The sequence below is a fragment of the Gopherus evgoodei genome, chromosome 3 (assembly GCF_007399415.2).
Source record: "Gopherus evgoodei ecotype Sinaloan lineage chromosome 3, rGopEvg1_v1.p, whole genome shotgun sequence".
Classification (NCBI taxonomy): Eukaryota; Metazoa; Chordata; order Testudines; family Testudinidae; genus Gopherus; species Gopherus evgoodei.
Window position 1 is genome coordinate 162,584,987 of NC_044324.1, and position 27,423 is coordinate 162,612,409.

Below are 27,423 nucleotides of genomic sequence, written 5' to 3' on the forward strand. Positions count from 1 at the left end.
TTAGTGGGATTTGCCAGTATCCCTTTGTAAGATCTAGGGTGGTAATATATTTGGTCTCACCTGGCTTGTTGATGTGAAGTGGACCTCATGAACTCTTGTGAGGGAGAACTCAGGAGGAGCTCTTCTTCAGGCCAGTAGAAACCCTGTCCTTGTCTTGGGTTTTAGACACTGCTGGCACAAGTCCTGCAGTTCCTAGGCCCCTGAGGAATATCATTCCTCATGAAATTGCTGGTGGAATATTTCTGGGATATCCAACGAGTCTAAAATGGCTGCTTTGACTTGGGCATAATCCCATGCCGTCACTGGGTCTAATACACAATAGGCAGCCTCTGTTGTCCTGGTCAAGTGTGGGGTAAGTCTGGCTATTGCTACAGTGACCAGTGTGCTGCTCTCGCCACCCATTCAAAAGTTTCAGGAAAGGCCTCTGGATCGTCTTCAGGCCCCACCTTCATGAGTTTGGCCAGCAGCAGGGGCCCCACTGGGTCCCACTCCAGCGAACCCATGGAGGAAGGCCCCCAGCCATTTCTCCTAGCAATTTAGACATTTAATTCCATTTAGAAGCTATATCTGTTCAGAATATATTATTATTTTAGTGAAGAAACCATTACTGGCAGCTCCATTATTTCCCTACGTTTTGGCCAGGGAAGAGATATTAATCTGAAATATTAGAGGAAACCATTTTAATTTTTCAACAATTTTATATCCTTGCATTTACTAATAGTGAATTTATTTTAGCTTTATCAGGCTCAAAAAGATGACCCTCCTCTTGCCCGAAACATGCCCCCTGTAGCAGGAAAGATACTGTGGGTGCGGCAGCTTTTCCGGCGGATAAGTGAACCAATCAACTTTTTCTATGTAAGTTGATCATTACTTATGTGAGGGAAAATTATAGATTTAATAAACAATCCATACTTGGTTTACTTGTGATCCAGTGTCAAGACCACCTCTGGCTGTGAACTTGTCACTTCTCATGTGTGAGGCAACATCAGTATTTGCATGTGAAATTGCTAGGAAAACACTGATTCTGCAAGAAGCACTTCTGGGGATTCAGGTAGTGTGGTATTTGACTCAGTATTAAACAAGTGCTCCAGCATTGTGGTAGCAGGCATTGAATTATTGGAAATGCAGTCATAAGAACAGAAGAATGGCCATACTGGGACAGACCAATGGTCCATCTAGCCTAGTATCCTGTCTTCTGACATTTTCTGGTACCAGATGCTTCACAGGGAATGAACAGAGCATGGCAATTATTGAGTGATCCATCCCTTGTCATCCAGTCCCAGCTTCTGGCAGTCAGAGGCTAAAAGACAGCCAGAGCATTGGGTTGCGTCCCTGACCATCTTGGCTAATAGCCATTGATGGTCCTATCCTCCAGGAACTTGTCTAATTCTTTATTTAACCCAGTTATACTTTTGGTCTTCACAACATCTCCTGGCAATGAGTTCCACAGGTTGATCATGCATTGTGTGAAGAAGTACTTCCTTTTGTTTGTTTTTAACTTGCTGCCTGTTAACTTCACTGGGTGACCTCTGGTTCTTGTGTTATGTGAATAACTCTTCTTCATTCATTTTCTTCACACCATTTATGATTTTATAGACCTCTAATAGTCCCCCTTAGTTGTCTCTTTTCTAAGTTGTGCAATCCCAGTCTTTTTATGTCTTCTCATATGGAAGCTGTTCCATACCTCCAACTATTTTTGTTGTTCTTCTCTGTTCTTTTCCCAATTATAATATATCTTGTTGAGGTGGGGTGACCAGAACTACATGTAGTATTCAAGGTGCAGCGTACTATGGATTTATATAATGGCATTATGATACGTCTTATTATCTATTCCTGTCATAATAGTTCCTAACATTCTGTTAACTTTTTAACTGCTGCTGCACACTGAGCAGATGTTTTCAGAGAACTGAGTAAATGTTTTCAGATCTTTGAATGAAGTATCATTTGAAGATATATTTCATCCTTACAGATAATAGCACCTATGAGGCAGGGTGAGACCAGTCAGTAAGAAAGGTCTTACTGGATGCTCTGTCCATCATCTAGCAAAGTGCTATCCTGTTTGGTTTTCAAATAATATAAATAAAATTTCTCAATCAAATTAAAAATACCACAGCATCTTGATATTTGATTAATAACTTTGTATGTGACATTTTTTGTTATCCAAATTATTTATAATTTGCATAATTTAATTGCTTTGTATGTAATTATTTAAAGTAATAATAAAAGTGAAATTTGTGTGTGTTTAGCCTAAAAAATCTCCTTTATTCAGATTAATCCAAATCCTGAGTAGTGCTGAGAATCCATTTCAACAGAAGTTATAAGTCCTTTGCACAATAGAGTAAAATTGTCACTTTTTAAAGTATTATTTAGAAAAAAGGCGGAGGTTTTTTTTTTTTTTTTAATTACTTAGGCCAATCTCCTATTGATTTCAGCAGGCCATATATTTGGATGATACTATACTTGAGAGCATGCTTTAAGTATAAATTTAATTTGAAATTTAAAGCTTCAAAAATGCATAGTAAATAATTTTGAACAATTTTCATTTGGCATCAAGTTGAAACACTGTTTGATATGTTTATAATTTTAATTTGCAATGTTTTAATAGAAAAATTCAGATATCTTGACAAGTCCAGAAGGTAAAGCAGTGGTTCGATTATTCAATAAAATTTCCTATGTATTGGTGGAATTTGAGGTACTCTATCACATGGCTTGGGTGAAGGAAATTTCTCAGCTACAATATGGTGAGTAGTTAGGTATGTTAGACTTCTAATAAATGTGTGTAAGTTTTTCACATCAGCCTTGTTCTGCCTGTTATAATGTTTTATTGCAATTTGTTCTAATGTGTTGTTGACAACTGCTAGATTTATAGAAAATCAACTTAAATTTTTAAAAATATTTTAGACTTTAAAATGCAAATTATAGTCCTGCTTCTGCAAGTATACATGATAGCACAGACCCCTCCATCTGAATGACTTTGTGGGTAAAGGGGTTTGCATTATGGAACTACTTGCTGGATGGGGCCAATGATTGATTTATTTGTAAAGCACAATTATCTTGATATTACATTACATTTTTAGTTATGTAGGTTATATTGAATAAGAAGTATAGTACAACTTGCTAAAGTAGTAATATATAAAAGAAAAAGAAAATCTCCCAGATATAAGATAACATGACTTTTTAGCAATTAAAACATTAATTATTATTAATTTGTTTGTTCACTGAGCTTCAAAAGTGTGTTAGGCACCAAAAACAAACCAGTCCATCTCTGAAGAGATTACAGTGGAAGGCCCTGATCTTACAAAGGGTTAAGCACATGCTTAACCAAATAGTCCCTGCTCTGAAAAGCTTACAACCATATTATAGATATGGTGCAACTTGAAAGCAACAGATAACTGTGTTTAAATATATGACTATGAATCAGGGTACCTCAACATACCTTAAATGCCTCTAAACCATGTTGAGGTGCCCTGATTCATAGTGATATCTTTTAAGCCTAGACGGGATCATTGTGATCATCTAGCCCAAGTGTTCTCAATCTTCATTGCACCATGACTTCCTTTTGACAACAAAAATTACATCATGACCCCAGAAAGGGGGACCAAAGCCTGAGCCGTCCTGAGCCCCACCGCCCCAGGCAGGGCAAAGCCAATGCCCGAGCCCCACAACCCTGGGTGTGAGCAAAGCTGAAGCCCAAAGGCTTCAGCTTCAGGCAGGGGGCCTGTAACTTGAGCCCCGCCACCCAGGGCTGAAGCCCTTGGGCTTTGGCCCTGAATGGTGTGGCTCGTCTTTGTCTTTGGACCTGGATAGTGGGTCTTGGGCTTCAGCTTTGGACCCCAAGTAAGTCTAATGTCAGCCCTGGTGACCCCATTAAAACAGGGTCATGACCCACTTTGGGGTCCTGACCCACAGTTTGAGAACCGCTGATCTAGTCTGATCTCCTGCATAGCGCAAGCAATAGCGCCTTCCTATATTAATTTCTGCTTCCAGTCCAAAAGTTGTGCTTGAACTAGAGCATTTTAGAAAAAACATCCAATCTTGATTTAAATATTTCCAGTGTAAGCTGTTCCTGGTAAGCTGTTCCAGTGTTTAACTACCTCATCGTTAAAACATTGTTCCATATTTCTTGTCTGAATTTATTTAGCTTCAACTTCCAGTCATTGTTCTTGTTATGCCTTTGTCTGCTGGACTGAAGATCACCCTATCATCAACTTTGATTGTACAGTCTGCTATGAGAGACAGAAAATAGGATGAACCACTGGGCTTTAACTCTGAAAATAGGTCCATGCAAGTAGAATTTTGTGCTCACATGGAGCCCCCTTGAAGCCAACAGAACTCCTTATGGGAAAAAGTGCCCACATGTATGGTCTGATTGAAGGATTGGATTTTAGCATTTTTCTAGCCTTACATTTTGGGTTTTATTTGGCTTTGTTTTTCCTTAATCTTCCTGTCTCAGTATTATCTTCTTCTTGAACTTGTTCCTGCAAGAAATTGAGCAGCTCCTAAAAGTGCTTACATCCTTGCAGGATTGAACCCATAATTGCCTCATGCCCAATCATTCACATTTTCTCAAAAGTTGAGTAAGGACTCATTATACAATAGAAACACTCAATAGTTTATGAATATTTTTTAAAAATATACTTTAATTTACTTGCAGCATTACAAGCTACACTACTGGTACGTCATCCTGAAACTGGGAAGTTGCTTGTTAATTTTGATCCCAAAATTCTGGAGATTGTCCGAGAAACTAAGTGTATGATAAAGATGGGTCTTGAAGTACCAGAGCAAGCAAAGAGGGTAGTAAAAATAGAAAATACTCTAAAGGCAAACAAATTGTATTTGGAGGTAAGTTTAAAAACCCACCATTTCTTTTTAAAAGAAATAATTAATATTGCCTAGACTATAGTGCCATACTCTGCATACTGGTCTTTTAATACCACATTTTGAGTCTTGACTCTATGTCAGTACAGGTGAGTCGCATCATACGCGCATTTAACTTACGCGAATTCAACTATATGTGCTCAGCAAAAAAAAAGAAAAACAACACGATACCTGTAAATAGTGCGGGCAATTCCATCCACCATTCCACAAAATGAGCGTATGCCCAGGAGTGAGCGTGAGATGGGAAATGTGAATCTGCTGTTCCCTCAGTTGGTCTCAGTTCCCACGGGCCTCTCATAGCGTGAGCATCTTGCCGCGCTGTGTGTGATTCTAGTGTTTAAAGATACATTTTTCATACAACATGACCCCTAAACGCAAACCAACTAATTCAACCGAAGAAACAGCGATCTGTTCCAACGCTGAAGGAAAAACTGGCTTTGTTGGACTTATTGAGAGATGGTATGTCGGTCTCCAGTGTGGCACGAAAATATGGCCACAACTAATCTAGCATCCGTGCTATCAAGATTCGAGAGAGAGAAATTCATCAAGCCGTGGCAGCAAGTGCTCCAATAACTGCTAAGGTGATGAGCCAGGTGCATGATAAGACTTCAGTGAAGACAAAAGGCATTAAACTTGTGGCTGGAAGACATGAACTGTAAACGTATGCCTATCGATGGCAAAAAGTTGTGAGAAAAGGTTCTTAGCCTCTATGTGCAGTTCAAACCTCCTGCTGAAGACGGACACCCTTCTGATGAGAAGGAATTCAAAGCCAGCCAAAGTTGCATCACTTAAATTAAACAGGCAGTGGATGCAATCAAGCTTGAAACAGTCAATGCATGTTGGCGAAACCTATGGAAAGAACGTGTGAATGATTTTAAGAGTTTCCCGACCATTGACAGAGAAGTGAAATGCATTGTTCAGTTGGCCAGGCAAGTGGGTGGTGATGGCTTCGTCGACATCCTTGAGGAAGAAGTGGAAGAATTAATTGAGAGCCATAGAGAAACATTGACTAGAGAAGAGTTAGAGGAACTGATAAAATCGTCTGCAGAAGATAAAGATGATGACGATGAACAGGAAGAGCCAGCAAGTTGGAATCTTCATAAATTTGCTGAAGTGTTCCAAGCAGCGAAACACTTGACTGATTTAATTTCTGAATACAATCCCTCTATGGAACGAAGCCTCAAAATCACGTGCAGTATTACGGACGATTTGAGACCATTTCAAGAAATGTTTGAGCACCTCAAGAGACAATGGTGATAGTTGACGATCACCATGTTTTTCAACGAAAAACAACCAGCAGCAGATGAGCCTACGCAATCAACTTCTCGAGCTGAACCAGAGCCAACCACTTCGTCTACAACTCGCTCTCCGTCACCCAAGCTCTCTGTCACCTCTGTCTCTTGGATTGACATCAAGCCCTGACGACCCCCATAATTAAAAATACAGTACTGTAAAATTATATTTTGCATATGTATTCTTTATTATATACTGTACATTACTGTATACATTATACATTTATACATATTACTGTACAGGGTTGTATACACAAAACCATGTACAGTATACTGTACTGTAACAGGGAGCTGGCCAAAAGGCACTGACCCAGCCGATGTTAGCTCAGAGCCTCCTAGCTCAGCTCCCAGTAAGGGGAAGTGATTGGAGCTGACAGGGTGTGGCTGATTAAAGCGCTAGAAGAGAATCACCTGTGAGCTTGATGGGGGAAGGCCTATAAAGCTGGCAGGAAGGAAGTAGAAGGGGAGGAACAGGAAAGTGAGAAGTGGGGGCCTGTTGCTCTCAGGTAGCTGAAAGAGCAAGCTGTTCCCCAAGGGGCTACCTGATTGATACTGAACTGTATATAGCTGTATATAGGTGGTGGCGGGAAAAGACAGGGAAATGAAAGGCACTGGGGTTTGCAAAAGAGTCGTCTCCAGCTAATTTGTACCACGAGCAACAAAGGGCCCGTCTACATGTACTTTATGGGCAGTTTAAGGGATTTTCAAGGGTAATTTTGATTATATGCAATTCTCGCCTTACGCACTGACTTTAGAACCTAACCCTTGTGTAAAATGCGACTTCACTGTAATGTTAATTAAGAAGAGCCAGATTTTTTTAAATAATCCAAAGAAAGGTTTCCCATTTTTTATCACCAATTTTCAGGAAAAAGGTTGATGAATAAGACAGTTTGACAACTGAGGTGTTTTTGTGTTAAGGGGAAATTTGGTTTTCCGGAAGGTTTTGTCTGCTTGTGTGAGTGGTAAGATTGTGGATCATATAATTTTATATAGACAGAATGGATTTGGTGGGACACACAAGTAGGAGGGAGAATTTATATTTATTCATGGCAATTTTTCAGAGCCTCTTTCTTCCTCTCCTCTATTTTGGTTGTAGCTCCCTGATCTTTCTTACCTTAATTCTGATCTTGGGCCCAATTTTTTCAGTGTTGGTCCATGGTGCACTAGCCCTTGGCATCTTTATTTGAATTTTCAGAGCACTACTGTACTGTGGATTATGCAATACAATCTGGAAAGCTTTATAATCATTTGTACAGTAGCAAACTCTAATAAGTTCTCAAGCAGCATTTTTCTTACTTTGTATATCTGTACATTTTAATTATTATCAATGGAAATTTTTTTTCAGTTCATATGCATATTTTAAAGTCGACACTTACTGATAAAAATTGAATCCTTCCAAGCCTCCGCATAACATTAATATTAAGAGTTCTGATTTACACTATGGAGTTCTCCCAAATTCAGTCTAGCACCTTAAAATCATTCTTCCTCTCTCTTTTTATTGGTCATGCCCCCAGTGCTGGTAATAGACCTGAGGGGAGTAATGCTGGAGTCTGTATTCTGGCTGTGCAGCATCAGCGGTTCGTCTTTATACTGGGGCCAGATATCCCAGGCTAGTTTTCACAGATTTGGTACTGCATTACAACAGATTTAAGTCAGTCCAACTCTATTAAAAAACAATCCAGAATGGAGTTGCACTGGTGTAAAACTGAAGTAACATAATGCTGAATTAGATCCTAATATCTTAATCTTAATTAACCTGTATGATAGATGAATAAAGTTGTCCTAAATTTCAGGTTCTTCTTTGAGTGATTGCTCATATCCATTCCAGTTAGGTGTGCGCGCGCCGTGTGCACGTTCGTTGGAAGACTTTTTAGCCTAGCAACACTCTGTGGGTCGGCTGGGCGTCCCCTGGAGTGGCGCGCTATGGCACCGGATATATACCCCTGCCGACCCAGCCACCCCTCAGTTCCTTCTTACCGCCCATGTCGGTCGTTGGAACAGTGGAGTGCGGCTTAGCTGACCTCCACTTCCCTAGCTACTCATAGTTCTCTTGTTCATTATTGTGTACATAGCTGTAAACTTTTTTTGTAGTTATACTTCGTTTATCTGTTTATAGCATAGTTAGTGTAATATAGTTAAGAGGGGTTCAGGGATTAGCCTCTTCCCCGCACCCGATGCCGGGGCCCATGCCCGGTTCACCAGGTTTCAAACCGTGCTCGGCCTGTCGCAAGCTGATGCTGACAGGAGATCCACACGACTCCTGTCTGAAGTGCCTTCGGGGAATCGCACCTGACAGCAAGTGTCACATTTAGGCTTTCAAACCATGAACAAAAAAGGAGCGGGACTTCAGACTTAAACAGCTCCTCATGGAGGCGGCTCTCACCCCTCCGCCTTTGGCACCGAGCGCTGGTCAATCAGCAGGCAGAAGCACCTCCTTGGCACTGGACCACGCCGGTACTGCCAAGGCCTCTTGGCACCGGCTGTTGCCAGCACCGAAGTCGGCTCCACGCTGCTCCCTCTCCCCGAGGTTGAGAAAGACTAAGACTCCTGCTGCTTCTGTGCCGCCTGCACCACAGCCAGAGAGCTTGTCTAAGTTGGATTGCCCGGCGCCGACACCTGCCGCGGCACCGATGACGTCGGCACCGTCGATTCCGGTCCCACAGGGGCCATCGAGTCCGGCGCCTGTTAGCTCCCCAGTGTGAGCCGCTGTAGAGCTTACTATCCCATCCACGCCGGAGATGTTCTCAACGGCGAGGGATCTGATTACCATGACAGAGTCGGCGCTGCCTCTACCCCCGGCACCGCCAGTGCGGGTAATACAGTCTATAGGCAAGCCAGCCTTGATAAGACCACCTTCTGTCGGCACAGCGGACCGGCACCGTTCACGTTCACGGTCCCGCAGACACTCTAGATCCAGACGGCGCTCCTGCTCCTGACACCGCTCGCAGTCCCGGCACCATTCTCCTCCTCGGTACCGGTGGCACTCGCGGCACCGGTCGGTATCCCATTCACCGGCCCACTACTCTCGGCACTGTTCCAGCTCCTGGCACCGCTCTAGGCACCGTGACTCCTGTAGCCGCTCCTGACGTCGAGCCTCGAGATCTCGGTTGACCTCCTGGCACCACTCCGGTTGCAGGTCCCGATCTCGTTCCCGGTACCGGTATGCCTCCTGGTACCAGTCTCCGGTGCCAAGTAGAGCAAGGTCTGCTAGAGACAGAAACTCTGCCCAGGGCTTCTCCGCTCCTCCATGGCCATCCAGACACACTTCAGTGTCGTCCTATGCGGACAGCTCTTATGCTCAGGACCGCGATTCTGATGTGCCCACTGGAGTCTTTTAAGAGGTCCAGACCCAGGACCAAGGCCCACATCAGTGGTCCTTCTGGACACCTTGGGTGTACCACCAGGCCCAAAGTGCTCCAGTAGTTCCGTCTCGCTCTGCCCCATCAGAGCACCGAGTGCCAGAGGCTACAGCTAGCCGTCCCCCTTCGACGGGTACGGAGGAAGCACCAGTCCACCCACTGGACTCCCTGGTCCCACTGGAGCAGGAGGCTGCCCAAGAGCAAGAGGCCACACAGGACCCGCTCGTCCCCGGCATTTCCTCTTCCTCTTCTCCAGATGAGGCGGTGGCAGGAACATCCTCCTCGGGCCCTCCTCCAATCGACCTGAGAGCCCATCAGGACCTCCTCACGAGGGTAGCACTCAATATGAACCTCCAGGTGGACGAGGTCCCAGAGGTAGAGGACCCGGTAGTGAGCATTCTGTCGGCGGATACCCCCACCAGAGTGGCTCTACCATTTATCTGGACCATCCAAGCCAATGCCAACACTATATGGCAATCTCTGGCCTCTATCCCTCCTGCGTCCAGGGGAGTCGAGCATAAATACATGGTACCCTCTAGGGAGTACGAGTATTTGTATGTCCATCCTCCTCTCTGCTCACTAGTCGTTCAGTCCTTTAATGAGAGGGAGCGCCATGGTCAACAGGCACCAGCCCTGAAGTCGAAAGAGGCTAGGCGAATGGACCTGCTCGGCTGCAAAGTGTGCTCGGCAGGTACTTCACATCACCATTTTTCCTCCGCACAGGAGGTACCTTCACTTCATAGCCGACCATCAGCACTTCCAGTTTATGGTCCTGCCCTTTGGCCTTTCTACAGCCCCAAGGGTATTTACAAAGTGTGTGGCCATAGCCGATGTCGGATACACGTTTTTCCGTATCTGGACGATTGGCTCATCTGAGGAGCCTCCGAGACATAAGTCACCCAGCATGTGGGTAACGTCAAGGACCTATTCACAATAGGATCAATATGGAGAAATCCACTCTGGTTCCCACGCAGAGGTTAGACTTCATATGAGCTACCCTGGACTCCAATCTAGCCAAGGCCTACATACCACAGCTGCGGTTTCAGGCAATGGCAACAATCATCCGAGGTCTACAGAATTTCCCGATGACCTCGGCTCACACTTGTCTCGGTCTCCTAGGTCACATGGCTGCCTGCACATTCGTGACCAAATACACCAGACTCCGCCTCTGTCCTCTCCAAACTTGGCTCAACTTGGTATATTGCCCGGGCAGAGACCCAATAGACACGATAGTCACCATTCCCCCGAGCATTCTAGGCTCCCTAGACTGGTGGCTGACTCTCTCCCTGGTGTGTGCAGGGCTGCTGTTCCATCCGTCCCAACCCTCAATGTCCCTGACAACAGACGCGTCAACTCTCGTCTGGGGTACTCACTTCGGACGCCTTCGTACTCAAGGCCTCTGGTCATCTCAGGAACTGGCGCTACACATAAATGTCCGAGAGCTGAAAGCAGTCCGCTTGGTGTGCCAGGCGTTCCAGCAACATTTACAAGGCCGTTGTGTCTCAGTGTTTACAGACAACACAATGGCCATGTATTACATAAACAAACAGGGAGAGACTCAATCTTCCCCCCTTTGTCAGGAGACCATCCGACTCTGGGACTTTTGCATAGCCCACTCGATAGACCTGGTAGCATCCTTTCTCCCAGGTGTTTGAAACACTCTGGCGGATCAACTGAAGAGGTCCTTCCTGTGCCACGAGTGGTCGATATGCCTGGATCTTATTCATTCGCTTTTCCAGAAGTGGGGATTTCCCCACATAGACTTGTTCTCTTCCCGCGCGAACAGGAAATGCCAGATGTTCTGCTGCTTCCAGGGTCTTTCACCGGGATCGATCTCGGATGGATTCCTAGTGCCGTGGAAGAACCGGCTGCTCTATGCCTTCCCACTGTTCCCGCTGGTTCACAAAGTCCTGCTAAAACTCCGCAAAGACAGAGCGTACCTAATCATGATCGCTCCAGGCAACACTGGTACACCACGCTGCTCGACCTGTCGATAGCCAATCCAATTACCCTGCCACTCCACCAGACCTCATAACTCAGGACCGCGGCAGTCTTCGTCACCCAGACCTGCAGGCCCTTCACTTCATGGCGTGGCTGCTGCGTGGCTAAACCAGTCAGAGTTGCGTTGCTCTGCTTCAGTACAACAAGTACTCCTGGGTAGCAGGAAGCCTTCCACTTGGTCAACCTATCTGGCCAAGTGGAAGCGTTCCTCCTGCTGGTGCGGAACGCAGAATGTTACTCCCACTGAGGTATTGATTCCTACCATCTTGGACTACCTCTGGTCTCTTAAGCTGCAAGGCCTGGCGGTATCTTCATTGAGGGTGCACTTGGCGGCCATCTCTACCTTCCCTCGGGAAAGAGTGGCTGCTCCGTGTTCTCGCACCCTATAGTTACTATATTTCTCAAGGGCCTGGAATGCCTATACCCCCAAGTACGCCCCCCTGCTCCACCTGGGACCTCAACCTAGTCTTAAACAGACTTATGTCTCCATCATTTGAGCTGTTGGCAAATTGCTCGCTGCTATACTTGTCCTGGAAGACAGTTTTCCTCATAGCCATTGCATCGGCTAGACGAGTCTCCGAGCTTCAAGCGCTCACGGTAGACCCACCGTATACTGTCTTTCACAAGGACAAGGTGCAGTTGCGACCACACCCAGCGTTCCTCCCTGAAGTGGTATCGGCCTTCCATACCAATCAGGACATCTTCCTTCCGGTCTTCTTCCTGAAGCCACACTCATCTCGATGGGAGCAACAATTGCACTCCCTAGATGTCCGTTAAGGCACTCGCATTTTATATCGAGCGGACGAAGCCCTTTCATAAATCCCCCCAACTCTTCGTTGCAGTGGCTGACCGAATGAAGGGCCTACCTGTCTCCTCCCAGAGAATCTCCTCTTGGGTGATGGCATGCATCCGCACTTGCTATGACTTGGCTCATGTTCCCTCAGGCCATCTCACTGCACATTCTGCCAGGGCTCAGGCTTCATCTGCTGCCTTCCTGGTTCATGTACCAATCCAGGAAATATGTCGCGCAGCTACCTGGTCCTCAGCCCATACCTTTGCTTCGCATTATGCTCTCGTTCAACAGTCTAGAGATGATGCAGCCTTTGGCTCAGCAGTTTTGCATTCTGCCACATCTCACTCCGACCCCACCGCCTAGGTAAGGCTTGGGAATCACCTAACTGGAATGGATATGAGCAATCACTCGAAGAAGAAAAGACGGTTACTCACCTTTGTAACTGTTGTTCTTCGAGATGTGTTGCTCATATCCATTCCAAACCTGCCCTCCTTCCCCACTGTCGGAGTAGCCGGCAAGAAGGAACTGAGGGGTGGCTGGTTCGGCAGGGGTATATATCTGGTGCCATAGCGGCGCCACTCCCGGGGGCACCCAGCTGACCCACCGAATGTTGCTAGGGTAAAAAGTCTTCCAAGGAACGTGCATGCAGTGTGCGCACACCTAACTGGAATGGATATGAGCAACACATCTTGAAGAACAACAGTTACAAAGGTGAGTAACTGTCTTTTATTTTCAGGTCTGTGCTTGTTACAGGTTTTTTTGTTCAGTAGAACTTTACTTTGGAATTTTTAAGTTTCTTAATATTTGTGGGTTGCTTTTAGAAAACTAAAATGTTTAAATTTTTTTTGCTGAAAAAACCCAATTGGTTCTTTAAACCAGAACTCAGGGTTAACGAATATTTTTGCTTGGGAATTTCCTTAAATATGTTTAAGGTTGTATAGTGTTAGAATGCCTTGCAGGCGTTTTAGGGACTCCAGCAGACCTGGCAAACCTTCATTGGACCTTGCAAGTGTGCATGGACCTGGTGGATCTTGCTAGCTTCCCAGAAATGAACCCTGTTCTATCCCAGACAACCACCCATCTCTGCATATTTACTTCCTTCTTCTTGTTTTCCATGTAGACATGCTAATTCCCCGTATAACTTTCCCCTTTTTATCTCCTTCTAGACTGGATCTGACTGCACTACAAGTGGTTCCCTACCTGATGGTCCTCCAATCTATGCAATGCACTCTTTGCAAAACATGCAATAAACAGATGCATGCATTACTATATATATTATTTAAAAGATACAAGTATATACATGTTATAAAATACATCTGCCTATAATTTTTGTGGGTTTTTTAAATGTATATATGTGTTTTATATTCTGGTGATATTTAAATATCTCTGCAATCTTTTTGTTTACTTTTTCAAAGGCATTTCTACTTGTTAGGGTGTTTTGGAGAAGCACCTTGGAATTTTTTTGTAAATCTGTTTTGGAGATATTGTGAGCCAAAAATGCAATCAGAAAACCTCTGAAAACTAAATGTTGGAAAACCCTAACTTCTTCTACTGACGAAGTGGGTATTCACCCATGAAAGCTCATGCTCCAAACGTCTGTTAGTCTATAAGGTGCCACAGGATTCTTTGCTGCTCTAACTTCTTGTGACATTTGTTCCAAACTTGCCAGAAAACTTCTACCTTTGGGATGAGATGTAGCATGTGAAATTTCATGATTGTTTGTTTTTTGTTAAAAATAAGGGACAGGATGGGAGGTTGCTGAAAATTGGATTGATAGCAGGAAGGGAGTTTTAACTTTAACTATTATATGCAAGAACTAGGACCTCTAGTTCAGTGAGAGCATGGCCCTGTCTCTCTCTGCTCCCTATTAGGGGGGGCTGCTGCCACTTCTGATACTAGTCTTGAGTAAGGGCTGGTGTTTTGTGTTTTCTAAGCACAAGGGCTGGTATTTTGACTGGGACATGTGCATAGGGACTAGATATGTGAGGTAGGAAGTATCCTTTTTTTCTTTCTTTCTCTTTTGCACTCACAATCTCATACAGGAAAACACAATCTTGCTCTTTTTCACTGATGATAACAATTAAATAAATATTATAAGCGTTCATGTCAGATTTTGCATTTAGAAATATTCTGGGGGAATATGTCTAGTACTATTTACCTGTTTCCTTATGTCCATTATATTGATTTGTTTTTATTTCTACTGGTTTGCTTCTATGAAAATCTTCAATAAAGAAAAATATTTTAAAAATATTGCTAATGAATTTGTCATTTTTTATTAACAGAATCTTCTGCAATGTTATGAAGATTTGTGTCAGGAAGTACCAACAGTGTTTGTAAATTTGATGGCACCGAAAATGAGAAAGGTTGGTAATACTAAATATATTTTAATTTGAATATACTGGAAGTTAGTGTAGCTTAGAAATGTTTGTAATTTTCTTAACACCAAGATTCCAAATTAAACAATTCTTCATAGCAGAATCTTACTGATTCACACTAATGCCTGAGAGACCCACTGCAGATTATGTAATGTTGTGATTTAGCAAGTGAATAACACAGTGCTTCAGATTCTAATTTACAGTCAGGCCACTGTACACCACTCTAGCAGTATAAAGATTGCTTACTTCCACTTTGAGGCTTGTTTACACTGCCAAAACAGTGTACATGTGCAGTATAGGAATGTAGGCCTGGAAGGGACCTCCTGGGTCGCTGAGTCCAGTCCCCTTATATTGCAGGTGAGCTGTGTTCCCTCTAAGCTGCATGATCACACAGACACCTAGGAGTGAATCAAGTGCCACACAGTTGATTAGCAGAGGCGTGTATGGTGGCGTGTGTTCCGGTGCCCCTACCCCCCTACCCCCGCTGCTCTGCAGCCATATTGCTCCTGCCCTCTGCCTTGGATCTCCTGACCAGCTGCTATCAGGACCCTCCTGATTGCTGTGCAGAGTAAGAGGGGAGGGGGGACACTGATGTCAGGGTGTTACCCCTGCCTATGTACCCCATCTCCACAGAGGGGGGATTAGAGGACAGGATTCAAGAGCAGGAGAGCTGCTGGCAGGTGCTGTGGTCTGAACTGTCTGTTGAGTGCCTTAAAGAGACAGCTCATAGATGGAGTCCTACCAAATTCACAGCCATGAAAAGTGCGTCACGGACCATGAAATCTGGCTTCCTACCTTGAAATCTGGTCTTTTATGTGCTTTTACCCTATATTATGCAGATTTCACCGGGGAGACTAGCATTTCTCAAATTAGGGATCGTGACCCAAAAGAGAGTTGCACAGGGGTCACAAGGTTGTTTTAGCGGGGTCGTGGTATTGCCATCCTTATTTCTGCACTGCCTTCAGAGCTGGGTGGCCGGAGAGTGGAAGCTGTTGACTGAGGGCCCAGCTCTGCAGGCAGCATCACAGAAATAAGGGTGGCAATGCCACACCATGCCATCCTTACTTCTGTGCAGCTGCTGCTTGTGGCTCTGCCTTTGCAGCTGGGCTCTCAGCCAGCAGCCACCACTCCCCAGCTGCCCAGTTCTGAAGGCAGAGCCACCATCAGCAGCAGTGTAGAAGTAAGGTAGCTGTACCACAACCCCCCCTACAATAACCTTGTGACTGCCCCACAACTCCTTTTTGGGTCAGGACCCCTACAGTTACAACACCATGACATTTCAGATTTAAATAGCTGAATTCATTAAATTTATGATTTTTTAAATCCTGTAACCATGAAATTGACAAAAATGGACTATGAATTTGGTAGGGCCCTAGTCATAGACTTCTCCAGGAGCCAGCACACACATACACTCTCTCTCTCTCTCTCTCTCACACACACACACACACACACACACACACACACACACACACACACACACACACACACACACACACACACACTCACTCACTCTCTGACACACTCACTCTCTTACACACTCACCTCCCAGCCCATACTTGTGTTGTTGTTGTTACTTCTTGGTACTTCCTCCAATGCACGTATATTCTCAGTAATTTTATTCCTTCAGAGTGCTGTTATTTTAGTTTTTTGACTTGTCTATGGGATGGGGGGCAGGGGAGGAGGGGTGTTGGAGAAAAAAAAAAAAGCTGCCGGAGCGCCCCCTGTTCCGCCGCTGCACAGGCAGCACAGCCCCGTCTCCACCCAACTTTTTGATGGCCGCAACAGCTGAGTGCGCCCCGGCCCGGAGCTGCCAAGCCCACGTGCTGTGCTAGATCCCCGGGGCAGCCTGGCTCACTTCCTGACCGCCCTCCTCACCCGGGCTAGGCCACTCTGTGAGCCATGGGCGCAGCCTGCCTCACCTTCTACCGGGGGCCGCTGTGGGATATCTGCCATGCCATGCTCACCTTCCTAGAGAAGCTGGACTGGAGCAGTTTGCAGGGTGAGTGCTGGGGGCTACCTCCTCCCTCCAGGCTTGCGCCGCCATACAGCTGATCAGCGCAAGCCTGGGAGGGAGGAGGAATGCGGTGTGCTTGGGGAAGAGGTGGGGCCAGGGCAGGGATTTGGGTAAGGATCCATTGGGGCGGGACTGAGGGTGGGGCCAGGGTGGGGTTTTGGGGAGGGATCCAATGGGGGAAGGAGGAGGTGGGGCTGAGGGCAGAGGGGGGCGAGAGCCTCTCTAGGCTCCGCCTGTGTGCCGGAGCGGAGGGCAAAATTTCGTGTTTGTCCAGTGTCCTGACCGAACATCAGTCAGGATGCGGGACAAGCAAGCAAATATTGGGACAGTCCTGTAAAATCAGGACATCTGGTCACCCTAGCTGTTTCAGAAGTTCACTCCTCTGATTATTAGGATCTTATATAGCTTTTCTCCATCCCTGATGTTTATCCCTCCCCCAATGTTTTTGCAGAACATTTGAGTAGTGTCCCTATGGGTGCTTCACTGTAGTTATGTCTGATTTCCTGTGCTGATGATTGGAGAACTTTGGTAGCAGTGTCAGTTGGATCCACACATGCACTGTCTCTCCTTCTCAACTGCCATTGGCTAGAGACAAAGCTTTAGCTGACCATTCACAGATCATTAACTCTTTTACAGTTGCTAATTTTTAACTTCCCTGAAAGCCTCTTTTCTTCATTTGTTTTTCCTTTGGCCAATGCCTTAAAAAAAAGGGAGAGAAAAAGAAAGGACTTTGTTCTTTTATCAACCCTAGGTGTAGGGGGACTCCCTCCCCCCAACCAAGGGTATGCCCCAGCTCCTCAGGCTTCAAGAAATGCTTCACTTGCAGCGAGGTGTTCCCAGTCACTGACAAGCAATCTCACTGCATCTGCTACCACAGTGAGGGCCACATCCAACAAAATTGTTCCCTCTGACAGCAGCTCCAACCAAGATCCCACAAGGACAGAGAGTTGTGTCAAAAAATTATCTTCATGGAGGCCTCTCGTCAACCTCAACCTTCTGGCAGTTGTGAGTCTCCCTGTAGGGATGTGGACTCAGCCCTTCAGCGCCTCCTGCTGGTTGTCCTTGGGAATTAGCTCTTTTTCTAGCAAGGAGCACCCTCTGCAGGCCGGTGACCCGCTACCACTTGGCCCCCGCGTCTCTCCCGCATCCGGTGCCCTGTTATCTGGGGCGCTGCTCCCTGGCAGTAACCCCTCAGTCTTAGGGTCTTCCTTTCCCAGCGAACCCTCACCCACTATCTCCATCTCGCCTCAGTATACAGCTACTGCCAGTCATTGTCTAGCCCCCACACCCTGGGGCAGACTGCAGTATCAGACTACTCATCACTGGCAAGGTTGGGTTTGGACCTGCTGCCTTTGCCTACCCTGGGCTGCCCTGTGCAACCCCCAGTACCTATTTGCCTTCTGCTAGGCCACAGCATGGGGCTTTCCAGGCTGGAGCTCTCCGGCTCCTCTGCCTTTCCCCAGCACTGCTTCACTGAGGTACCCTGTCTCTAGCTCCCTGCAGCCAGGCCCATCTCCCTCTACAAACAGAGAGAGTCTGTTGAGCTCCTGGCTCCCAGCCTCGTATATACAGGCCAGCTGGGGCCTGATTGGGGCGTGGCCCAGCTGCGACTACTTCCCCAATCAGCCTAGCAGCTTTTGCCCCTGCCACAGGCCTCTCCCGGGGCTGTCTTTAAACTCCTCAGGGCAGGAGAAGGTAACCACCCTGTTACACTCCCCCACAACCTTCAACCTTGAAGGACAGTGGATCAAGGAAGCAGTCTGGGACTAAAAAGAGAGTGAGAAGTCCCCTCAGCAAGCCTAAGGGTAGCTGTAAGCAATTGCCATCTCACTCAATATACTCAGCACTGCTGACATTGAGACCATGTGGCCTCATGGTGACCGTCAGTATCTGACCAATGACCCTTTTTGCACGGCACCAAATTGTCATCACCAGAAGATAAGGGCAAACAACCTAGAAAGATGTTCGTGGTACACGAGTAGACCTCAGTACTGTCAGCAACAAGAGTCCACCTGACATCGGAGAGACTGGTGCTGGCTTCCTCTCCCCTCTGGCAATGACACTGGGATGATTGGTACTGGTGGAATTCTGTCAGACCAGAGACCTCCGCATTCTAGAGGCATCCGAGTCTTCAATTCTCCATACTGAGATCATGGCACTGAATCTTTGCCAGGCATGGGGGATATCACCACAATCATGACATGCCCCTCCACTATCTATTGAGGGGTTGGACAGTGAGTCAGAGGAGATCTCACAGTACTCCTTGCAAGCTCCATATGAGAACCACTGTCAATAGGGTCCAAGAATGTACTTGCAGATGGCACTACCACCGTCTTGGTATGGCCACCCACGAACATATCCACCAGCCTTAGCTATAACCATAGGAGGAGGCTGGACATTAGCAGCCTTGTAGCAAGAGGGGATACAGCCACAAACCCATTTGGAGAGAGCCTTGTAGCAAGAGGGGATACAACCACAAACCCATTTGCAGAGAGCCTTTGGGTCAAAGCAGGGACCACTTTAATACTGGCCATGAAAGAGACAAACAGTCCTCGAGGCTTTAGTCCTTTCCAAATAGAAAGCCAACACTCTCCTGACATCCCAGGTGTGAAGAGTGGCATCTTCTGTAGTCAGATGAAATTTAGAATGAAAAATGGCAGCTGAATGACCTGATTGATATGAAAGTCTGAGTTTACCTTGGGCAAAATATAGGGATGTGGCTGGTGAGGAAAGCAAGGATTTTAGAAATAGTATAGGGAGTGCAGCAACAAGATTTAGTGAGAAAGTGGATGTGATCAAAAAGGAAAGGGAAGAGTCATAGGAGCTTCAGAGGTGTGATCTGAATCTGTCCACAGTGATGGAGAAGTGCAGCAAAGAACAGAGTTTAGTAGAAAATATGGACTGTTGAGATTTTATTTAGTTTAAGGAAGTAACATCCATGAGGAGATGTTAGAGTACTAGCAAGAGATGTGAGACTGGCCAGGAAGAGAGAGGTCAATGGTGGACAGGTACATTTGAGAATTGTCAGCATAGCAGTGAATATGGCAGTGGTACACATAAAAACCTAAATAAACATTGAGTAAATCTGTGCAGTTTTCCTTGAAATAACAAAACATAGATTCTTTTAGTTTGCATCTGTTTCTTTCAGTTATGTGCACAGGACCATTGTTCATTTTTATAATCATCAGTCCTATTGTATGTTATATTTCTAACATATTTATTTTTTTCTATATTTAGTTATCACAATTTTTTGTTTTGTTTTATTGTTGGTTTGTTTGTTTAGGTAGAATCTGTGTTGAGACAAGGACTTACTATATTAACTTGGTCATCTCTGACATTGGACAGTTTTTTTCAAGAAGTTGATGAAGTTATGAATATGTTTAAGCAGCTGTTGAAAAAGGTATGCATATTTGCCAAATTAATTAAAATGATATTTTTTGAAGAAATTTCAAATACACTTTCATTTGATTTTTGAATTATTTCACAACACAAAACAACAACTTGGGCTCAGTTAATAATTTGATTTCTATTCGTATGTAAGAAACTTCTTAGTTAAAATTAATATTAAATTCTTAAAACTTAGTGATAACCTTTTGCAACATTGAAATATATCTCTGATTTTTTAAAGCAAATGTTGTTCACATGCATTTCTTTTGGAAGAATGATAAGGTCCTGGTAGTTTCTCCATATTTACATCCCTGCTACCACCCTTAAAGCCTAGATTTTAGCCTCTTTTCATCCAGTTGAGTTTGTATCAGGTCTCACTATTGTTTGTGACTAGCACTCTGATTGCTTGTCATAATGGGTCTCTAATTTTTGTCAGTGCCCTCCCCTTCAGGTTTGAAGAGCAAGTTAAGTATTTCTTATTTCTCAGACCACTACTGGGGTAACTGTGCCAGTCTACAGAGGCAACTGCATACTCCTCCGCTGCCCTTTCTAGGCTACTCCTGCTGGATGTGGCCAATACTGCACTATCCCCAGTCATTGCCTTCATTGGTGAATGAGAAGTATCTTCAACTCTCCTTCTGGAGAACTGCTTTGATAACCTGCCTAAGGTTGAGGAATTCCAACTTTTTGTCTAAACCACTAAGAACAACTTGGGAACCCCGAATGTCCCAGTTGTATTCCAGCAGCTATTGAAGCTTCCTCCTCTCCAACAACTCTATTCATTGGCTTAGCCTGCGTCTGTTATAGAAAAGAAGTCAGTTCAAGTGGAAGAGTGTGCAAAATCACAACACTATCAGTTCTTCAGGTGGCTGCAGATGTGTATTCCACTCAGGCAGGGCGGCTTTAGGCACTGCGGGGCCCAATTCGAAAGAGCTGCCGCCGAAGACAGCAGTGGGACTTCGGCAGCAGCTCAGTTGGCTGCCAGTGCCTTCGGCGGCGCGGCGATGGAGGGTCCTTCTTCTGCGGCAGCGATTGAGCTGGCACTGAAGACAGCAGCGGGACTTCAGCGGCAGCTCTATTGGCTGGCAGTGCCTTCGACAGCACATTGGCAGAGGATCCTTAGGGACGTTGCGGGGTCCTCTTAGGGATGTGAGGCCCGATTCGAGGGAATCAGGTGAATCGCCCTAAAGCCGGCCCTGCACTCAGGTGTCTGTACACCCAATGCACAGAAGTCAGAGAATTTTGCTTAGCAGTACTTGTAGGGGTGGCACTCATGCCTTCTGGCTGCATAGCCCCTCCCCTGGCAATTTAAGAGCAGCATTTCCCCAACTATCCTCATTGCCCAGGGCTTGAGTTGGAATGCTCAGTGTGATTTTTACCTTATGCTATTTCACAGAGTTTTTTTTATATAGTTGTTAGTTGTAGTTAGTTTAGTGCTGTCTATAGGTTTAGTTTATTCAAAATGGTTGGATAGGATTTTGCCTGGTGTGATGCTCTTGCCAGCATTTAAACATTGTCCATCATGTGGGGTAGTTAGCTCTGATAATGCCCCTCCTCCCACACACACAGTCAATGTTTATTGTGCCTTTGGGAAGGGCCCATTAAAGAAAAGTCCTTCATCTGCGGATCATTCAAAAAGAAAACACAGGTGGACAGAGACTTATATTTGAAGCAACACCCTCAGAAGCAGACCATGAAGCCTGTTTCAACACTGGCGATCTCTGCAGATTGTCAGGCCCCTCAGAGGGCATCTGAGCTGGCACAGGCTGTTATTAGGCCAAATTCATATTCTTCTCCCTCACAGAAAAAAAAGAAGCAGTTCTTCCTCTGGTTCTCCTAGAAAAATTTATCACAAAAAGGACTGGGGCCATTCCATAAGAACATAAGAATGGCTGTACCGAGTCAGACCAAACGTCCATCTAGCCCAGTATCCTGTCTACTGACAGTGGCCAATGCCAGGTGCTCCAGAGGGAGTGAACCTAACAGGCAATGATCAAGTGATCTTTCTCCTGCCATCCATCTCCATCCTCTGACAAACGGAGGCTAGGGACACCATTCCTTATCTGTCCTGGCTAATAGTCATTTATGGACTTAACCACCGTGAATTTATCCAGTTCTCTTTTAAATGCTGTTATAATCCTAGCCTTCACAACCTCCTCAGGTAAGGAGTTCCACAACTTGACTGTGTGCTGCGTGAAGAAGAATTTATTTTTATTTGTTTTAAACCTGAACTGGGAGATATTCCTCCTCGACTTCCAACAGGAGTGCAGACTTAGATTATCATTCATCCTGCATGCACAATAGAGCAGGGCTATTTGCTCTCTAGGGCAGAGATGACTGGACTCTACCATTGACTCAGGTACCATCCGTTGGGCTTCCTCTGAGTCCAGTACCAACAACTTCAGTGTCAGCACTGACTGTTTCCACACCAGTGGTGTATAAGGCTGCATCGGACTTGCTTTGTCTGGCTGTTCCTGACCTTCCACTAATTGAGGAATGATCAGCTGTGGAGGCTTCTTCAGTGTCCTTGGTGCTGTCTGGACTGGTTGCAGACCTGCCATTATTATTGGAATCTCTTTTGCACCTCTTCCAATTCAGGGTGCAGAATTGAGGTCACCTGCCTTTTCATTACTGAGATACTTGTCAACACAGCTATTATCTTCCGTGCCAGTGATGATCCCAGTGCACACTGCATCTATGGGTCCAGTGCCAGGTTCGACTTTGGCACCAATGTCTGCTTCAGTACTGAGTGTGAGTATGAGGTCTGTGTTAGTGGTTAAAGCCAGTGATGAGCTGTCAAAATATTAACAACTGGTTCCCTCCTCCTCACCCCACAAAGGGGTCATGCTCCCCCGGGACTCCTGCCCCATCCAACCCCCCACATTCCTTGACAGTCCCCCCCGGGACCCCTACCCCCCCACCCCCCTTCCCTGCCCCCTGCCGCCCCATCCAACCCCTCCTCTCATTCCTGATGGCCCCCCACTGGAACCCCTGCCCCATCCAACCACCCCTTCTCTGTGTCCCCTGACTGCCCCTGTCTGCCCCCCACCGCCCCATCCAACCCCTGCTCCTTCCTGACTGCCCCCCCGGGGCCCTTGCCCCCATTCAATCCCCCTGTTCCCTGCCCTCTGACTGCCCCGAGACTAATCCACCACCTCCAACTCCCCTGCCCTCTATCCAACACCCTCTCCCTGCTCCCTGCTCCCTTACCGCGCTGCCTGGAGGTAGGGGCTGGGCCGGGGCCGGGGCCGGGGCCAGGCTGGGCCGCTCAGCCAGAATTGGGACCAGGGCCGGGGCACTTGGCCAGGGCCGGAGTCGAGGTGCCCAGCTGTCCGGGACCGGGACCAGGTCGGAGCCGTGCCTCTTGGCTATCTGGGCCCAGGGCCAGGCTGGGCCGGAGCCGCACCGCCCAGCCGGCCGAAATCGGGTCTAAGCCGGAGCCGCGCCGCCTGGCTGAGATCGGGACTGGGCCGGAGCCGCGCCGCCCGCCTGGCCAGCTGAGGTCGGGACCGGTTCGGAGCCACATCGGCTGGGGATGGGGTCAGGGGCCAGGCTGGAGCCGTGCGGTGCCTGGATCCCTCCTCGCGCCCCCGCCCTCCTGCCCCAGCTCACCTGCAGGAAGCCGCTGCTTCCTTCTCAGCCCTCCCAGGCTTCCCGCGCGAACAGCTGATTGGCGGGAAGCCGGGGAGGGGGAGGAGAAGCTGGGGGAGCATTCAGGAGAGGAGGCAGAGGCTGAGTGAGGTGAGCTGGGGTCGGGGAAAGGGCAGGGAGCTGCTGGGGCTTTAGTTAAATTTAAAAGCCCTTTTCGAACCAGTTGTCCCTCATGAAACAGCTGGTTCTAAAAGGGCTTCTAAATTTAACAACTGGTTCCTGCGAACTAGTGGGAACCGACTCCAGCTCACCACTGGTTAAAGCACCAACTGCTTTACTGTTGTCAGTACCGATGCATCCTGTAAGCTGAACTTTGGATAAGGCTGAATGTTTGTTGGACTGGTGGCTCCTTCATTGCCTATGGACTACTCTGGAGGTTCCTCAGGGTTAGGCTTGGAGACATCTTCCTCCTCTCCCTCGCCTTCTCAGTATTGCTCTCGAAAGTTGTTGAGTCTTCCAAGGGATCACCATTGGTAGCAAGATTGGCACCACATGCAGAGTTTAATACAGATCTGCATTAACATCTCAAAGAACAGCAGTTATTGTACAGGTAACTAACAGTTTTTTGCTGTGATAGGGCACTTTTAACTCAACTGCCCCCTCTACATGTACAGAGAAAGCAATGGTCTGGGTTGGTCTCTGTGTGTTTAATCTTGTGGGATGTTCCCCATCAGTGCTGCAGAGTTTCAGTGACCTTCTGCAAAACTGCCCTTTGGGCTTGCTCAGAGAAATATATATTAGTTTTGGAAGACTTGCCTTGTGAAGGTCATGAATTCTTCAGTTTAAAGACTGATGACTCTCTGCATAGTAGCCAGAGATCAGTCCTAGACCCCCCACCCAAAAAAAAGAAAAAAAAAGGGAAAAGCTGAGGTGGTATTAAATTGATAAAGAATTAAAGGCTAGGTATAGAATTATTGCCAGTCAACATCATTATATGAAAAATAAGTCTTGTCAAATAATCCTGATTTCATTCGTTGATGAGATTACAAATTTGGTTGATAAGGTAACTGCATAGATGTAATATACTTAGACTTTTGTAAGGAATTTGACTTAATACTGCACGACATTCTTATTAAAATTTAGCACACATTAAATAGATCAAAAACTGGCTAACTGACACATTTTAGAAAGTAGTTGACATTGGGGAGCCATCATTAAATTGAGGTGTTCTTTGATTGCTTGCATATGTCCTTAACACTGTAGTTGAGTGTGTGCCTTGAGGACCAGTGCTGGAGAGTTTTCTCTGATGGTACCTAAAAGGGCAGCACCGCTCATTGCCAAGCTCCTTGTGCTGCAAGTGAGAGTATAAAGGTCTGAGTCCATCCTTCAGTTCCTTCTTTCCGTCTGTCATCAGAGCATTTGTGTTCTTTGTGAACAAATACTTGATCTACCTAGAGCTGCTCAAAAGTCTTTGGACTTCTATTTTTTTCTTTATTAATTTTATAGTTCTATGTTTATTTCTTTTTATTTGGCCCTTCTTTTGGGATTTTTTCATTATTGTGGGTCTCTAGACCCTGCCTGGTACTGGGAAACCTATGCCAAGGTCCCCAGAGTTTAAACCTTTCGTAGGCTGGCTTCAAAAATGCATACAGAAGTCGGCATTCGGTTCCTCAAAGTCTAGGGTGTGAGTATCTGTGAAGTTTCCTGGGGTACCCAAAGGCGCAAGGCAATTCATACCACTCCCCCTTACCATGAGAAAACCTTGTCTGTGCCTGCCAGGAGGTCAGCTTTCCAACTCCAGTGGCCGCAGTTAACACAAACACTCCCCTGTAGGCCTTTGCAGGCCCTGCTGTCTCTCTGCATGTTAGTGACAGGCAGATTACAACTGCTGAGACCTCCGAATGTCTTCCAAGAGGATCCAGCCCCTGTTCCACTGGACGTTCATATTATTCACAGATACGCTGCTTCCAAAGAAACAGTACACCCCAGCTGACCAGTTCCACCCCAGATCACCACTCTGTTTAACACATAGCACTTAGATGTGTTTATGGGGAAATCAAGTATAAATGTATTTAACATAGCATAGAGATTCAAGTAATAGCACATAGAAGTATTGGAAACAAATGGTTATCCATCAAATCAAATCATTATGCATTCTAGAGCCTAGACTTTATTAACAGGATACTTTCATGTCTAATAAAAGATTGCTCACCAGTGCTTTACAAAAAGGCTGGCTGTGACCCCCTTTTCATAAGACAAACATGCTGTTAGGTTGCCTTCTTAGTGAAGGATCCTGTGTGTTTCTTTGCATGCCCTGATACAGCAGACTAATCTTAATCATAAACAGGACACCCCCCAGCTGAGTGTTTTTTTCCTATAGGTTTTCTCTCTTGTAGATTTCCCAATTTTTTGACTGATATCTGGCTTAGTCTGCAAACAGGCATCCATTGTAAGGCATACAGTACAGAATACAGGGCCGGCTCTAGCAATTTCGCTGCCCAAAGCACAGTGGCACTTCGCGGGGGGTGCTCTGCCCCTTGCCAATCCTGCGGCTCTGGTGGACCTCCCGCAGGTGTTTCTGCGGACGGTCAGCTGGTCCCATGGCTCTGGTGTAGCTGCCGCAGGCGTGTCTGCGGGAGGTCCACTGGAGCCGCGGGACCAGCGGACCGTCTGCAGCCACGCCTGCGGCAGCTCCACCAGAACCGCCTGCTGCCCTCTCAGCAACCGGCAGAGCGCCCCCTGCGGCGTGCTGCCCCAAGCACGCGCTTGGCGCGCTGTGGCCTGGAGCCAGCCCTGACAGAATATACACATAGCCAGAGAGATACATGTCCATTACCATCTGCCTGAAAGGAACATGTCCGAGGTCAGTGACCTCTTAGTGATCTGCCTTACCTCCCATACCTTAAGAACATACTTTTTCATATAGATACACAATTACTTAAATATTGTCCATAAATACATTTCACAGTGATTATGATGATCGTTGACTTATTGGTTCTCATTAGAGACCTCACATGCTACCCATTGGTGGACAATTATTACTCCTGGGGGAACTTTGTGCCACTGCACAAGTGCAAAATTCATGTCCTCCACAGGTTTTACTCTTTCTTGAGAGAATAACTGATTCACAGGCTCCTTCTGGGCAGCGGTCCCAACCAGGCGCATCTGGTCCAAGTGTCCGGAGCTGCCGGGGGAGATGTAAATCACTGACTCAGGGTGGGGTGGGGCTGGGCATGAGTGTAAGACTCTGTCCCTCTTGCTTGCTATTGCAGTGCTCCAGGACTCTGGGGGGGGGGGTCAGGGCTGAGGACGACCCGGCCAATGGCTGCTACTGTGTGCCAGGCTTCAGCTGCTAGTTCCAGATGGGCTGGGGAGGATGGGACTTCCTCTTCCTTTGCATGGGCCCTCCTGAGGCTGAGTCAGACCCACCCCTGGGAACCTCCCCCAGCTGCAGGAAGCTCCACACCTGCACCCTCCACTTTCTGTCCCCATCACTCCCCAGCCACAGGGAGAAGGGGTCACTGTACAGGGAGCTGTGCTATTGGCCACTCAACACACATGCATCCAACTCCACCCCCAACACACATCCAATTCCCTGCCAACCCCCACCCCCTGCATCCAGATGCCCCCTCAGACTCCCTCACCAAGTCCCACCCTCTCCACTCTCCTCTCCTGTTGCTTTTCTAATCTATTATCTGCAACAATTTCAATTCTAGTCCAGTGACTGTATAGT

General features: G+C 46.5%; 1 protein-coding gene across 1 annotated transcript in view; it reads left to right on the top strand.

Annotated features, from left to right (window-relative positions):
• DNAH8 (dynein axonemal heavy chain 8) overlaps nt 1–27,423 on the top strand; it is a 567,023-nt gene that overhangs the window by 118,183 nt on the left and 421,417 nt on the right. Inside the window, 5 exon segments of the mRNA XM_030557275.1 lie at nt 736–855; nt 2,606–2,741; nt 4,655–4,842; nt 14,606–14,686; nt 19,996–20,112. Of these exon segments, the coding sequence (XP_030413135.1) occupies nt 736–855; nt 2,606–2,741; nt 4,655–4,842; nt 14,606–14,686; nt 19,996–20,112 (642 nt within the window).